Source organism: Vombatus ursinus, unplaced genomic scaffold (assembly GCF_900497805.2).
Source record: "Vombatus ursinus unplaced genomic scaffold, bare-nosed wombat genome assembly UNPS02014932.1, whole genome shotgun sequence".
NCBI lineage: Eukaryota > Metazoa > Chordata > Mammalia > Diprotodontia > Vombatidae > Vombatus > Vombatus ursinus.
In genome coordinates, this window is record NW_020954710.1 from 11,511,156 (window position 1) to 11,527,077 (window position 15,922).

The 15,922-nt window shown below is 46.3% G+C and overlaps 1 protein-coding gene across 3 annotated transcripts in view; it reads left to right on the forward strand.

Moving 5' to 3' along the window:
• The window catches only part of CHD5 (chromodomain helicase DNA binding protein 5), a 148,745-nt gene extending 139,454 nt beyond the window's left edge, over window positions 1-9,291 (forward strand). The window contains exons 36-39 of one of the 3 annotated variants that reach the window (XM_027843953.1): window positions 4,227-4,390; window positions 4,612-4,726; window positions 4,842-4,895; window positions 9,125-9,209. In XM_027843953.1, the coding sequence (XP_027699754.1) occupies window positions 4,227-4,390; window positions 4,612-4,726; window positions 4,842-4,849 (287 nt within the window). In that variant the 3' untranslated portion in view covers window positions 4,850-4,895; window positions 9,125-9,209. Of the gene's footprint in view, window positions 1-4,226; window positions 4,391-4,611; window positions 4,727-4,841; window positions 4,896-9,124 lie in introns of all 3 variants that reach the window. The other 2 variants (XM_027843956.1, XM_027843954.1) reach the window with 2 other exon arrangements.
• The last annotated feature ends 6,631 nt before the right edge of the window (window positions 9,292-15,922 follow it).

The following is a 15,922-nucleotide window of genomic DNA, read 5'->3' on the forward strand; positions in this document are numbered from 1 at the left end:
TTTCTAAGGGTTGTTGTGAGGATCAAATGAGATAATAATTGTAAGGCATTTAGCACTGTGACTGGCACATAGTAGGTGCTCTATAAATGTTCATTCCTTCCTTTTCCCCTTCTTTGAAAAATGGTCTCCATAGGTACCAAGTGACCGAGTGTATATAATGTTTATTTTTTCAGACCCAACCTTTGATTTAATTGATAGAAGGAGTTCCCAATGAGGAAATTCCCTCTACCAATGCAGGCCATAGGATTGTTTATTTAGAGCTGAAAGGGACCTATGAGTCCATTTAGTCTGGCTCCCTGATTTGAAAAGTGAGGGAATTGAGCCTCAAAGAAGTAAAATGATTGCTCAAAGCCACACAGCTGGCAAGTGTCAGAAGCAGAATTAGAATCCATGCTTACCAGGCTCCCAAGTACCATTCTTTATCTTAGTGCTTAGTGCAGGGGCTGGCACATAGTAGATGCTTAATAAATGTGAGTTGACTGACCGACTTTATCCATTGTACTACCTGGAGAGTCACCCAAGTTATAAAGGAACAGAATAAGTTTGACTGACCTAAGGACATTATACTAGCCCATCCCACCTCCCAAGAGCACCAGATCTAATGTAAGTCAGTTAATAAGCATTTATTAAGTGCCTACTGTGTGCTAAGCACTATGCTAAGCACTGGGGATACAAAAAGAGGCAAAAGGCAGTCCCTGCCCTCAAGGAGCTCACATTCTAATGAGGGAGACATGTAAACAAATATGTACAGACAGGCTATTTACAGGATAAAATAGGAAATAAATAAGAGAGGGGTTGGGAAACTAGAATTAAGAGGGATTAAAGAAACCTTCCTGAAGAAGATGGGATTTTGGTTGAGACTTGAAGGAAGCAAGGAGGTGAAGATGAGAAGGGCGAGTTCCCCAGGCGAGTGGGGGACAGCTAGAGAAAATGTTCCTACTCTTTGTGTAATAACCAGGAGGTGTCACTGGATCAGAGTACATATTGGGGAGTAAGGTCTAAGAAGACTGGAAAGGTAGACAAAGTCTCCGTGATGAAACACTTTGAATACCAAATGGAGCATTTTGTATTAGCTCCTGGAGGCAGTAGGGAGTCACTGATGTTTATTGAGTTGGGGGGAGGGAGGGTGTGATGTGTCTGGAACTTTGCTTTAGGAAAATCACTTTGGTGACTGAATGGAGGGTGGACTGGAGTAGGGAGAGACTTGAGGCAGGCAGATCCCCAGCAGCTATAGCAATAATCCGGATGTAAGGTGTTGAGGGTCTGCACCAGAGTGATGGCAGTGTCAGAGGAGATAAGGTGGCCTGTTGGAGAGATGCAGCAAAGGTGAAATTAACAGGAGGTGCTGCAGAGGTGAAATTGACAGGAGGTGTGGCAGAGGTGAAATTGACAGGAAGTGTTGCAGAGCTGAAATTGATAGGAGGTGTTGCAGGAGATGTAATTGACAGTTGGTATTGCAGAGGTGAAATTGACAGGAGGTGTAATTGACAGGAGATATTGCAGAGGTGAAATTGACAGGAGGTGTTGCAAAGGTGAAATTGACAGGAAGTGTTGCAGAAGTGATATTGACAGAAGGTGTTGCAGAGGTGAAATTGACAGGCCTTGGCAATAGCTTAGATATGGAAGGTGAGAGATACTGAGGAATCCAGGATGACTCCCAAATAGGGAGCCTGGGGGGACTGGGAGGATGTTGTCCTTGACAGTAAGAGGGAAATTGGGAGGTGGGAAGGATTTAAGGGAAAGATAGTGAATTCAATTTTGGATAGTTTAGTTTAAGATGTATACCGGACGTTCAGTTCAGGATGTTGGAAAGGCATTTGGAGACATGAGACTGGAAATCAGCAGAGAAGTTAGGGCAGGGTAGTTAAATGAGAATCATCAGCATAGAGACTTTAAATCCACAGGAGCTGATGAGATCACCAAATGAAGTAGTGTAGAGGGAGAAGAGAAGAGGGCACAGGACAGAACCCTGAGGGACACCTACAGTTAGAGGGCGTCACCTGGATGAGGATCCAACAAAAGAGGTTGAGAAGGATCGGTCTGATAGGCAGGAGGAAAACCAGGAGAGATGGGTGTCCTGAAAACCTAGAAAGAAGAGAGTATCAAGAAGAAGGTGATCAACAGTGTCAAAGGCTGCAGAGAGTTCAAGAAGAATGAGGATTGGGAAAAGGTCATTGGATTTGGCAACTAAGAGATCATTGGTAACTTTGGAAAGAGCACTGTCCATGGAATGAGATCGGAAGCCTGATTACAGGGGGTTAAGAAGAGAGAGAGAGAGGAGAGAAAGTGGAGGCATTTATTGTAGGTGACTTCCTCAAGGCATTTAGCTACAAAGAGCAGAAGAGATACAGGATGATAGTAAGTGAGGTTTTTTTGAGAGTGGGTGAGACATGGGCATATTTGTAGGGAAGGAGCCAATAGACATGAAGAGACTAAAGATGAGAGTGGGGATAACAGAAGGGGCTATCCATTGAAAGAGATGGGATGGAATGGAATCACTTGTGCCAGTAGAGGGGTTTACCTTGGTAAGGAGTAAGGCCACCTCTTTGTATGAGACAGGGGTGAAGGAGGTGATATTGATAAAAGGCATCTGACTAATGCAAGATGAGGGAGAGGGGAGAAGAGGAGACTTGCAGAAACTGTCCTCAATTTTTTCTGTAAAATATGAGGCAAGATTCTCAGCTGAGAGAACTGGGGGAAGGGAAACCATGGGAGGTTTGGAGAAGGATGAAAAGGCTTGGAAGAGCCACTATGGAGAGTGGAAGAATGAGTTGATAAGAAAGGTATAGTAGGATTGCCTAGCAGCAGTGAGGTCCCATTTCAGATTTATAACAGAAATTTGTAGTGGACCCAGTCGGAACGTTCGCTTGATTTTCCCTACTTTTGTTCAAATGGCATATGTGTAGGTGGCAGATAGTAGAAGTGATCCAATGTAGAGATTTGGCAAGGTGCAACTGGTGATATGATAAGGGGGTTAGCAATGAAGAGATGAGGTCAGCATGGAGTTGAATGGGTTCACCAAGGAGTCAAGATGGAGAGAAGAGTAGAGAGTGACCTGTGCCCAGGAACTGGCCTAGGAGAGAAATGAAGAATGGAGGGATTGGTGCAGATGAAGAGTAGGGTTTGGTAAAGGAAGGCAGAGGGAGAGGTGAAAAGCCATGGTCAGATAAGCGGATTTCAGAATTCTTGAAACATGGAAGTTTGATACATTTGAAACTTGGTACATTTGCGGGTGATGGAAAGATCAAGGGTATGACTATCTTTGTGTGTGGCCGAAGTGGGGTGGAGGAGTAGCTCATGGGAAGTGAGTAGGTCGAGGAACTGAGTGGTTAGGATGTTTGAAGGAGAGTCAATATGTATGCTGAAGTCCCTTAATAGGAAGACAGGAGTTGAGGAAGAGAGAAAAATTGTGAGTCATGTGCCAAACTCATTAAGGAAGGAAGGGGAATGATCTGAAGGTCTATAGATAACCACTAACAGGGTTTTGATTGGGTGGTAGTTATGAATTGCATGAACCTCAGAGGAGGAAAGTGTACTGTGATGGAGATAGGGGGAGAACCCCAGAGTAGCAATGGGGAACAACTCCCCCCTCCTTGACCTTGAACCTAGGGGAATGAGTAAAAATATAGATAATACTAGAAATGGTGGCCAGGGAGACTGTGCCATTAGAAGAGAACCAGATCTCAGTGATTGCTAAAAGATGGAAGGAGTGGGAGAGGAAATGATTTAGGATAAAGGCAAGTTTATTGACTATGGAACAGGCATTTCAGAGGGCACAGTGAAAGGGCTGGGTAGTGTTTGAATAGGACCTCTGCAGTGGGAGGATTGAGAGGGATATGAATAAAGAACTGGGTGGTGAGGGATGGGGAATAAAGTTTGCAGGGTGACCTACGGGGGGTCAGAATCATTGAGGTATGTAGGGTAGGACCAGGTGTGAGTATGCTGATCATTGAGTGGAAGGCATGACTCCTCAGAGGAGGTTGGTGATCAGGCAGGACACAGATGCAGCATGGATGGAAGGCTCACGGTCAGATGTTTCACTCCTCCTCTTCCTTCCGGAGGTACAGCAGGAGACAGGTGGAACCTACACGGCAGCCCACCTGCCCACCGACTGTCTGCTCCTCTTGCCCTGCAGTGTCACTTGGCCCAGGGAGGGATTGGCATCGGTGGAGGCAGAAGGGAGTCTAGGATTGTGGTAGTGGGTTGAGGGCCCTTCTATCTTGCAGTACTGAACCAGCTGGAGGAACTTTTGAGTGACATGAAGGCTGATGTAACCCGCCTGCCCTCCATGTTGTCCCGGATCCCGCCTGTGGCTGCTCGTCTACAGATGTCTGAACGCAGCATCCTGAGCCGCCTCACAAACCGTGCCGGAGATCCCACCGTCCAGCAGGTCAGGCTGGCCCACCTGGGCCTGGAACCTTCCCCCAGGGCTCCACGCCCCCAGTATTCTGAACAGATGCTCCATCTGGGGGACTCTGCCAGGGGCCTTTCCCCTCCCTCTCTCTGGTTGTTCCTACCCCCTCCATCGTGGGGAGACGGCAGGCTTCAGGGTGAGGTTCTGGGTGGAGAAAGGAGACAGGCAACATTGAAACCTCAGTCCTCGCCCTCCAGGGTTCTTTCGGCTCCTCCCAGATGTACAACAACAACTTTGGGCCAAACTTCCGGGCTCCTGGACCAGGCGGGATTGTCAACTACAGCCAGATGCCCCTCGGCCCCTATGTGACTGGTAGGTTGGACGTATCTAACCCACCCTAATGGAGAATTGTTAAGCGGCAAATTTCAGGGGACCACAAATGAAACCAAAGGACAGTAGGCAAGCCAGATGTTTTCTTTCTTAATAGATATTTAGCCGTTTTCAAGATTTTCCTCTGTTGCAGTTCTCATTTCCAACTGAGGTAAGGTGACCCTTATTTCTCTCTGCTAACCACATTTTATGGTTCCATCCTTCAGGGGTTATGTTTTTTTTAGGTCTTCCATCTAAAGGGACAGCCAGTTTTGCTCCAGGTAGAGTTAAAGAGGCCAGGCAATCTAGAATGTCTTTGATCATCATTAAGGTTGGAAGGAAACTTAGGGGTCATCTGGTCTAATGTCCTTATTTTTCAGATGAGGAAACTGAGTCCCAGAGACTTGCCTAAGGTCACAGGGAGTGAATGGTAGAGCTGAGATTCAAATGCAGGTGGCAGGATCTTAGATTTAGAGCTGCAGGGGACCTCAGAGGTGATCCTGTCCAATTACCTTATTTTACAGAGGAGGAAACTGAGGCCTGTGGAGGTTAAGTGACTTGTTCAGAGCAAAGGACCAGAATCAGGATTTGAACTAGGGTCCTCTGATCTCAAAAGAAGTACTCTTTTGACTATCTCATACTGCTTTAATGTTCTACCCTTTTGTGAGTCTCCCCTTCCCCCTGCCTCCAGCTTCCCCCTCTTTCCTAAAACCTCCATTATTACCTAGTGGGTCTTTTTTTTCAAGGGTCTTAATCTTGAGACCTCCAGTCTCTAGTGCTATCTAGGCAGAACTGAAAACATCTGAGCAATGAAGGTCATATTCTCACCATTGCCCTGGTTTGCTGAGATCTTTGTACCTCCCCTGAAAGAAGGGCAGTTGTGGAATCTGGCTAGCCACATCTGTTTCAGGAAGGATGGCAGGGCCTTCCCTAGATTGGGTCTCCAAGGAGGTCCTGAGTCTTCAAGGCACTGGCTCCTCTTTGAGCCCCAATGCCTGGGTGTGGGATCCATTGGGTCTCTAAGGCCCCATGATGTAGAAGTTAGCTTATGAAGACAATCTTCTTTGTATCTACCCCCTGCCCAGCCCCACTCAGCCTGGTGAGCAGCATTTATTAAACACTTACTATGTGGTTAGAATCCTGTCCAGGCCATGATAACTTTTAAAAAAAAATTAAAACCTAAAACAATTATATTCAACTGGATAGAGATCCAGCTTTGGAGTCAGGAGGAACTGGGTTCAAGTTCTGCCTTTGACATATATTGGCTGTGTGGTCCTGGGTAGTAATTTACCTCCTCACTGCCCTCGAGCAATTCTCTAAAGACCATAAGCTGAGCATTAGTAGAAGGAGTTCCCTATGTCAGGGACAGCACATGTCCAGTATCTGTTCCCATTCCATAGGCTTTTATAAAGCCTATATGCCCAGTACACAGCACAGTGACTGACATAGGGCAGTCACTTAAATACTAGCTGATGATCCCATTTATATCAATCCATTAGCAAGCATTTATTAAGGGCCCACTCTGTACTGGCCACTCTGCTGGGCAATGGGACATAAATTAAAGTCTTTGCCTTCGCTTACTTGTCTTGCCTACATATCCTTCCTTTACTTGAAAATTCACTGTTCACATCCCAAATCCCCATTTCTTCCTCTTTTACATTTCCTTATCTTGAACCTTCCCCAAATTTCTCCTCCATACCCTGATACTTCCTTCCTGTGTGACCTTGTCCCATCACCTTTCTTGGCCTTAGTCTCCTCATCTGTAGAATGGACTAGCTGATGATTAACAACAATAGCAATAGCTAGCAGCATTATGGCGCTTTAAGATTTGAACAATGCCATTTACATTTTCTTTCATTTTATGCCTCCAAGCTCCCACCCAACTTTGTATCTTATCAACCTAGGAGCCCACTTTCTTCATTTCCTCCTCTAGACTTTTATCATAGCCGTGCTGGTGGGTGAAGTCTTGTTTTGGCCTCAGGTATATAGCCTGGTTGAGGCTTTGCCAACCTAGGTCTTTGGCCTGCTAAGATTTGAACCAAGATGGCATTCAGTTAGGTGGGGGTCACTGACCTCTTGCTCTGTTCAGTTTTGCAGTCCTCTGGGTGAGGGTGCCTGGGAAAGTGATTCATGAGAGGGTCCCCTGGTGCCCAGCCAGGATACAGCAGTCAAGGATTACTCGAGGTCTGTTGGTTTTTGAGCTGGAGGGTCAGATGGGCACAGAGGTAGGTAGGACAGCAGTGCCATGTGCCACAGGTTAGGAGCTGGAGGGAAAGTCGGGTCCTTCGTGACACACCAAGTCAAGCCCTCATTAGGTGCTGTTGCATTGAGACACATTTCTGGGGGAGCACTGAATGAAGTAGTAACATAACCAACCAGCCGGTGGGTTTGTTTGTGACTCTGTGTGCCTGTTTCTGTCCATCTCTGTGTTGAAATGCATTTTCAACATTTCTTCACTGCTCATTTAGACTCATGTTTTGCCTCCATTCCTCCATGTGGATGGGGGTTCGTACACGTGTGCCTTCATTTTGTTTCTCACTCCACCCAAACCCCCATGGATTCTGGGAGAGTTAAATTTTGTGGAGAAGGGTGGATGCTTGCAGACCCTGTGGGAGGGAGGGGTGGGTGGTGGGTGGAAGTGGGGTGGGGATAGCCAGGAGCCACCCCCCAGCTTGGAGGGAGCAGAACTCACATTGGCCTCTTTCCTCTCTGGGCTTTCATCTTTGGCATGCCTGGGTCTCTCCAGTGGAGCATGGCATCATGGCGAGAATCAAGACAGTTGACTTCAAATCTTGCCTCTGACATTTTGAGACCTGTGTGACTCTAGGAAAGACCCCTAATCTCTCTGAGCTTCAGTTCTCTCATCTAGAAAATGGGGATAAAAATGCCTGTCAAATCTCTCCTGTGAGACTTGTGAGCTCTGTGACCCAGTAATGACCCCAATTTCTTTGAACTCATCTAGAAAATGGTCCTGATAGAGGGATGCTATAAGGCTCCAATGAGATAATGTAGGTAAAGTACTTTCAATGTCAATTATTATCAAGGAGTTGAGCTCAGGTCAGAGGCACCTCCATTAACTCTCTTTCTGCCCAGAAATAGTTGAGGGAGGATGTCAGTGGTAATCCTCTTCCTTCCTCCTTCCTCATCCTGAGTGATAAAACTTTGGGAGGAAAAAAAGAGCCACGGGCAGGGCTGGTGCACTTTTGGGTCAATCATCTTTCTGTTACATAGTGATTTTAGGTTTGCCAAAGAGTTTATACCAGTGATCTCATTTGCTCCTCACACAGTCCTGTGGACCCTTGCAAATATTCCACACTCCCTACCCTTCCTTTTTTTCCCTGTGAACAAATGTATTCAGAGATGTGGAAGTGGTCTATCCATCATCACCCAGCTAAAAAAGGGTGAAGGTAGGATTTGAATCCAGGCCTTCTGCATCTAGGTGTGGTACTCTTTTGCCAGGACACAATCCTGTTTCTATAAGTGTTAGCTCTTCTTTAGCTAAAGGAGAGATACTGGGGCCTGAGGGCACCCAACTGTCTTGGGTGAGGGGCAGCTACAGGGATCTCTGTTGGAATCTTGGCAGAAGTCAAGTGAGAGGGATATCCCAACTCTTGGGACAATGGATAGTCCTTGCTTCCTGGATTTCCAAAGCCTGAATAATGCTCTCTGAGACTTAAAGTCAGGATTTTATCTATCTTTCTATCTATTTATCTATCTATCAATCTATCTCTGTCTGTCTATCTCTCTGTCTATATCTATCTATCCATTTATCTATCTATATTCATCTATCTTTATCTTTCTTTGTCTATTTTTAGCTATCTCTCTTTCTGTCCATCCATCTCTCTCTATCCATCTATCTATATCTATCCATCCATTTATCTATCTATATTCATCTATCTCTATCATCTATCTATCTATCTATCTGTTTGTCTGTCTGTCTGTCTATCTATCTGTGTATCCATGTATCTATCTATGGAGCAAAGATTTAGAGCTAGAAGGAACCTTAGAGGTTAATTAGTCTCACCCCTCATTTTATGGGGAAACTGAGGCCCAGAGAGGGGAAGGGATTTGACCTGAGTCTCACAGCAATTTCATACAATCATAGACATACAGTTGGAAGAGACCTTAAAGATTGATAAGTCCAACCTTCTACTTTTACATATGAGGAAACCAGGCCCAGAGAGGGGAAGGAACTTTATCAGAATTGCACAGCTAATAAGTGTCTGAAGTGGGATCATCTGGGAATGTTCTTCTGAGGCCACCCCCTGAGTGTCATCAGCTCTGATTTGGGGATCCCTTTCCAAAGTCTTCTCAGCAGCCAGAAAAACTTTTAAGAGCTGGCAGAGATCAGTGCAGGGGGGATTCAGGTTAGTTAACACCTCCCTCTCTATGTCCTTACAGCCACACCCACTGGGCCACCTGCCAGCCACCCCGACAGAAAAGGAGCTGACTCCCTGAAAGATGGTGCTGCTTTGGGACGAAAGGGGAAACTCAGCGATGTCATCTGCATTGAGGACTAAGTCCCAGCCCTCATGGGCCAGACGCCCAGAAGTGCCGCCATGTCATATCTCAAGTGTTCTTCAAAAAAAAAAAAAAAAAAAAAAGGAAAAAAGAAAGAAAAAAGAAAAAGAGAAAAACAAATAGCGACTTAAAAACAAACCAACCAACCCATTTCCAGAACTTCTTAGAAGGGATTCCATTTATTTGTATATCTTTTGCACTTTCTTATTGAAGACTCGAAGAGTTTGTCTTGATAAAAGTTGAATGAATTATGAAGGATTATAATGTTAACAGTATTTATGTCTCTGTTTTTATCAACATGCATAAAATCCAGAGGGAAACCCCACTGGAGCCCCCATTTCTAGACTTGTGGACCCTCACCTGCCAGTTAGGACAAGGCTTGATTTTCTCATGTGGCCACCTGCTTGGCTCCTGACTCTCCTCACCATAACTGTGTTTGAGCAGCTGCATGCACCTTCTGCCCTCTTCGCTCCTCTCTGTTCTCCCAGCACCACTTTGGGTCAAAGGGACCTATGTTGTTGGACCACAGGCTGCAGGTAGGGGCTGGCCCAACCTTCTGGCCTCTCTAGCAGAATTCTGGCCTGGTCTCATGTCTTGTCCTGGCCACCGCAAAGACCTGTTCTTGGGATAGGGTTAGCAGGATGCGTTTTTTTTTTTGGCCATTTCTGCAAACTCTCCCACCTGCCAGTGGCCCAGAGGCAACTTGGTATATCTTAATCTCTGCCTGGAAATGCTGTTCTTCAGGAATGCTAATGGAGACAGGGTTCAGATCACCAGATCCGTGGCCAGTCCTGAGGACCCAAGGTTCATCTGTAAGAAGGGGTTGATTCATCGGGCCAAAGCCCCTTCCAATCCTGGCCCTGCTGAGCCTGCCTCATATGCCACCACGGTTCATCACAGTAATACTTGGAGCCACTCTCATGGGTGGTAGAAATCTGACAACAGGGGCTGAGGCTGCAGGGTCTTAGGATAAGAGGTGGTTCCTGGTGAGGGAAGAGGAGGTTGTCTGTGTCCAAGGGAAAGGGCATGGGGAGACACCATTTTTTCCTGATGTTGTTGGAAGGTTGGTGTTGATTGACACCAGCAGGTTGAATTCAGCCCTAGTCATCTTCAAGTATCTAAAGGGCTGTCAGATGGAGGAGGGGAATGGACTTGTTCTACTGGGCCCCAGTGGGCAGAACTAGGAACAATGAGGAGAAAGAAGTTGCAAAATGGTGGATTTGGGCTTGATGTCAAGAGGAACTTCCCAGTGATTAGATCTGTCCCACAGTGGAATGGGTCCCCTTGGGAGACTGGGGGTTCTCCCTCATTGGATGCCTTTGGTGCTAGAGGACCACTTATTGGGGATTCTGTGGAGGAACTTTATCTTCAAATATGAGTTGGACTAGATGGCCAGTAGAGGTCCCTGAAAGGGGTGGGGGATTGTGAGATTCCGTGATTCTAGGAAGGAGGGGCTTGGCAGGTAGGGAATGATCAGGCTGGGTAATGACAGCAATGATTCTCATTGGTCTGCAACAGTTTAGATGCTGGTCTGTTTTGAGGCAGGGGAGAAGATGACTCCTCTAGATCCTTTCTATCCTGAGGGCTGGAACACACTTTCTCTAGCTCCAAAAGGTCCTTTTCTGCTCCTTTCAGCAGCCAAAGTCTTTATGTACGAAAAGGGTCCTAGCTTACATCTTCTTGCTTCCCAGCTGCTGCTATTTTTCCTCAAGACCTAATTGAATCTCTTCCCAGATGAGAGAGGAAGGGGGTGGGCCCCGTAGGGCTAGGTATAGGTATCGGTGCTGAGGAGAAAGGAAGTAGTGAACGTCAGAGTAGGTCTTTGGCCTTCCTTCTATAGAGATCTCTCCTTGGGAGAGACTGAAGGGTGCTGATTCCACTTCTGACTGAGGTGGAAGGGGAGAACAACAGTAATAGCAGGTGTTAAGTAAGTGCTTACTGGGTGCCAGGCACTGCTTTAGATGCTGGCAATAGTAAAACAATCCCTGCCCTCATGGAACTCACATTTTATTAGAAAGGATGGAGCAAGTTTTTGTAGGGAGTCAGCTGGGTACAATAACATCTGTTGCTGATGCGACCTGGAAAGAGTGATTGGCCTTGGTTCTGGGCCTGGTTCTGCCACTTATTGGCTAGCTGGGTGACCTCTGCCAAGTCACTTTTCCTCGGCTCTCCTTCTCTGTAATGTCAGAAGGTTTGACTCAATGGTCTGCAAGTCCCCTTCCTAAACCCTCACATTTGAGATCAAACCCTGTGCCAGGATAGCATGCGTGGTTGGGGGAGACTTCCCTATTTCTCTCCCCTGGTTTAGATTAAAAGTAGAAGTTGCAAGAGCGTTGGATTAGGGAGAAGCATTTCAAGTTTAGACAGAGGCATACAAAATTGCAGTGTGTTTAGCAGATTAACCAATTTTGACTGCCTAAAATAGCAGTCCATGAGAGGAAGAGGCCATTTTCAGTTCAGAGTGGTTCACTGGATGCCATTTCCAAAATGCTATGTTCTTCAGTTAGTAGTACCTCCTCCCTTGAATGCATCCTAGCTCAGGCTGACAGGTATGTGTGTGTGTGTGTGTGTGTGTGTGTGTGTGTGTGTGTGTGTGTGTATGCATGCCTGCTGCAAGGTCACTCTACCCTGATCTTGTCCTATGGATGTTTTTCTTCCTTGGCCAAACATTAAATGTCATGCTTTCCCCATCATTCTCTGGGGCAGAGCTCTTGCTGGAGAGCTTAGAAGTTGCATGAAATGACTACATCATCTGCTGCCTCCTGACCGATGCCCTGGCCTCACCTCATGAAGTCTTTGGCAAATAGCCTGAAAGGGCTTATAGACCATTGGCGCCATGTTGGTCTGGTGGGTTCCCCACTACTTCATATCAGGAGAGTAGGCTGCCCTTGACTCAATGAATGAGTCAGTGGTGGCTCTCCCAATCAGTATTGCTGCTTATTTCTAGCGTGCTCTTCTTTTCTTCTTTCCCCTTTCTCTTGTTTCTCGTCTTCCCCCCTTTTATTTGCTGTTGCTTTGCTAGTGTCTTCGTCGTCATCATTTGGCTCTATGAGGACCTTCAGGGCTAATGAGATCCTGTTCCCTGCCCTTCACTGGAACCACGTGCCCCCCTTGGCCCTAGAAGGAACCCTGTGGGCCGTGGTCATCAATGACCACATTCTTTTCCCAGACTGATGTCTGGCAAGCTGAATCTCTTGGAGCTGTCTGATAGACTAGGCCTAAAGGGTCTTCTCACTTGTCATCCTTTGTCCAAAGTGGAGGGAGAAAAGTCAGCTGTTTTAAATATCTCTCTACTTGTGTCATTTTCAAGCTCCCGTGCAAGTAGGGCAGAGTTTGAGAGCCCCAGTTCCTGCATGTTGTGGTTATTAGCCCAACTGGGGTTTGACCCTAGGCAAAATCCCTTCCCTTCAGTGAACCTCAGTTTCCTCATCTTTAAAATGATGGGATTGGCCTCAATTGGCCTTTAATGTTCCTTCTAGCTCTAAATCTAAGTATGCTCCTGTGGTGTTTCTTTCGTGGTATTATTACTTAAATCACTGTATTGTCTTGTGCTTCTTTAAGGCCTTGGGTCTGAGAGTCTTGGAAGGCTCTGTTGACACTGTGTGTGTGTGTGTGTGTGTGTGTGTGTGTGTGTGTGACAGAGCAGAAGCTATTATTGGATCTAGGGAAAGTCAGACCAGACACATCTTCCCTGCTTTCCCAATGTATTCCATGTTTCTATTGGCCCTTCCTTTCCTCCCTTGCCAATCTGTCTCCATGGACCATAAATGGATACAATTTAAAAAACTCTTGCTTAATCTTTATCTTTGGGAAGAATCTCCCCAGAACCTCTTTCCTTTTCCAAATTGGCTTTTATTAGTGACTTGGCTGGTTCTATCCCTCTGAGATTGTGATGAAGTTTGAGGTTTATGAGACTCAAGGTTGAGGGGGTGGACCACTCTAATCCCTTAGGCACCACCTTCCCATGTCCTTAGGGTATTCATTCTGGTGAGGCAGGGAGGGATATTCCTTTTTCTCTATGTTCCCCAAATCTGGATTTCCCAATGATATAAAAGGCATATTGCAGCTTGAATGAAGAGGATCTGAGTGGGAATGAAATAACAGATGAAAAAGCCTTTATTAAGTGCTTGGCATAGTGGATAGAAAGTTGCCCTGGAAGCCAGGAAGAACTGGGTTCGAATCTCACCTCTGATAACATGTGTGAGCCCTGAGCAAGTCACTTAAACTCCTGTTGACCAACTCTCTGAGACCTGCTAATGAGAGCTCCCTATGCTAATGAAATCAAAGGTCTGGTCTCTATCCCTATCTTAAGCACCTATTATGTGCCAGAAATATAAGAAGGAAGATGGTTCTTTTCTTCAAGCAGCTTACATTCTAATAGGGGGAAGCTGGTATGGGGAGCAGCGGAGACTGAAGCATGCTTTGGAGGAAGGGTGCCTGGAGAACAAGGGGCAGTGGGTCTGTCCAGCTTGGGGAAGTGTTTGGTGTTTCCAGCTGAATGTAGAGGAAGAGCTAGGATGGGCAGAGCCTCTAGGAAGCCAAAGGATGGATGGGTAGAGCCCTTAGGGAGCCAAAGCAGCAGAATGATGCCAGGAAAAGTGGCCAATGTCTGGACTTCTCTGCCTTAGTTTAGCAAAAGAGCCCCAAACTTGGTGCCAAGCCAGGATGTTGCCAGGGCCTTGGGGCAAAATGTCTGCACCTTGAGCTCTCCGGTCTAAAGCATATTTTGTCGAGGAAATTGGCGACCCTCACGTTTTATGTAACCTGATGTTTACAGCCCAAAGTCATTAAGTTTTTGTGTTGAGAAATTTGTCTTAATTTCTAGATTTTTTTTTAAAGGGAAAAAAAAGTATTTTTTTAGGTACGATAACTCAACAATGGATTTGCGGGTGTACGTGTTTGTGCTTGTGTGTGATATAAGCTCGTCGAGTAAGTAGTGATTTGAGACCTGGACCTTCCTCTTCCCTCGGGCCTCAGGGCTGCTCACAGGAGACTCTGCCAAGCCCCTGGGGCCAGGGGTGACCAACACCCCGTGGCCCCTTTGGTTTAGGACTCTGTTGAGGCCTGTGCTTCCTAAGGGGCCCTGTCTCCCTCCTTCAGTATGTAACCTGGGGCAGCCAGCGTTCAGAAGACTGTTCATTGGTCAGATGGTTTTTTCTTTCTCCTTTCCTTTCAACCACCAAATGCTTCATTCCCAATGAGGTTTGGGCATCCTATATCCGGGCCCGTGTGAATGCTGATGGGGTGGGATCAGGCAGGTTCTCTGCCCACAACAGAGCAGCTCAGAGTCCCCACGGCCAGCTTGCCACCATGATTCCACATCTGTTGTGTTTGCTATCCTTGGCCTCAGAGTGAGCAGGCCTGTGGTAGGAGGGTTGACAGATACTGTAGCCAACACAATCACATCTACTTTGTACTCTGTGTGTATTTGTTTTTGTTTTCTGTGTTTTAAATAAAGCCTTTGAGAAAGGAATAAATCAAGAGTTTGGCTAAGTATCTCAACGACTTGAGAAGAAGCCCCCCAGGCTCTCCCAGGGGCTAGGAGAGGATGGACTGTGGCCCAATGTTCTGTCTCAACCTCATTGTTCCCCCCTTCTCCCCCTCCAAAGGATCTGGACTAGATTTATCCAGAGCTGTAACCAGAAGTTTTTGTGCGGGGCAAATGGTGCAAAATATACCTTAATTTAATTGGGAGAGGGTGGCAGAGACTCAGAAATGCCATCACACCACGGATGGGGAGGCTGGGGAAAAGGAGCTGCCATCTGGTAGCTTTCTATATTAACTAATTAGTCTTGCTAAATAGATTGCTAAATAGATAAGCTCAGTTATTTCTGTTGCTGAAAGACTGAAAGCTCTCTTAGCACATCTCTGGATTTGATGCCCTAGGGTCAAAAAGCCCTGATACCTCCCTTTAGTTATGAGGCTGGCTTTGTCTCAGCCCAATGTGGCAAAGGGAATAAGGAGATGGAGGTAGCAACTTATATTGTTATGGTGCGTCCAATGTTCTCTAGAGACGGATGTGTACACAGAGTGGATGTACCGAGGTCTTGGGCAAAAGGTAGAGAACTGAAAACAGGGACAGCCCCCTCTCCCCCCCAAGAAAGACACCCTACAACTGTTTTTGGTCAAAAGTATGTGGTTTGTCTTCTTCCCAGGAAGGTGAAAGCCATTTTATGACTGCTTGGTAAATGCAGGCTGAATTGATTACAATGGAGTGGGAGGGGACAGGGCCGCAGGAGGTCTGCCAGGGTTCCTGGGTCAAAATGCAGCTCCTGTTGCAGTGTGAGGATGGGAGATGGGCCAGGCAGTCCTGCATCCTCCCTACTTTCCAGGTCAGGATGTGGGTGGTCTTATTCTAACCCTTATCCCAGGGGTTTCTACTGAGAATCAGGAAATCTCCCCCCACCCCCAAACTCCGGTGAAGCTTAGAGCCCAGCTCTTGGGGGAAGCTGGGAGCAAGGTGCCAGAAACAGCAGAAAATAAGGCTTATATTTTATTTTGTCATTCCATAAATACAACGGCTTTATCTCAGTCCGAATCTTCACTTAGAAGTGCGATGTTATATGGAAATTTGTGCCTAGATGGATTATGCAGTTAGCTTAGAAACCAGTTTATATTGATGTGTACATATATGTATACATATATATACATATATAACATATATTAGATATAAAAACC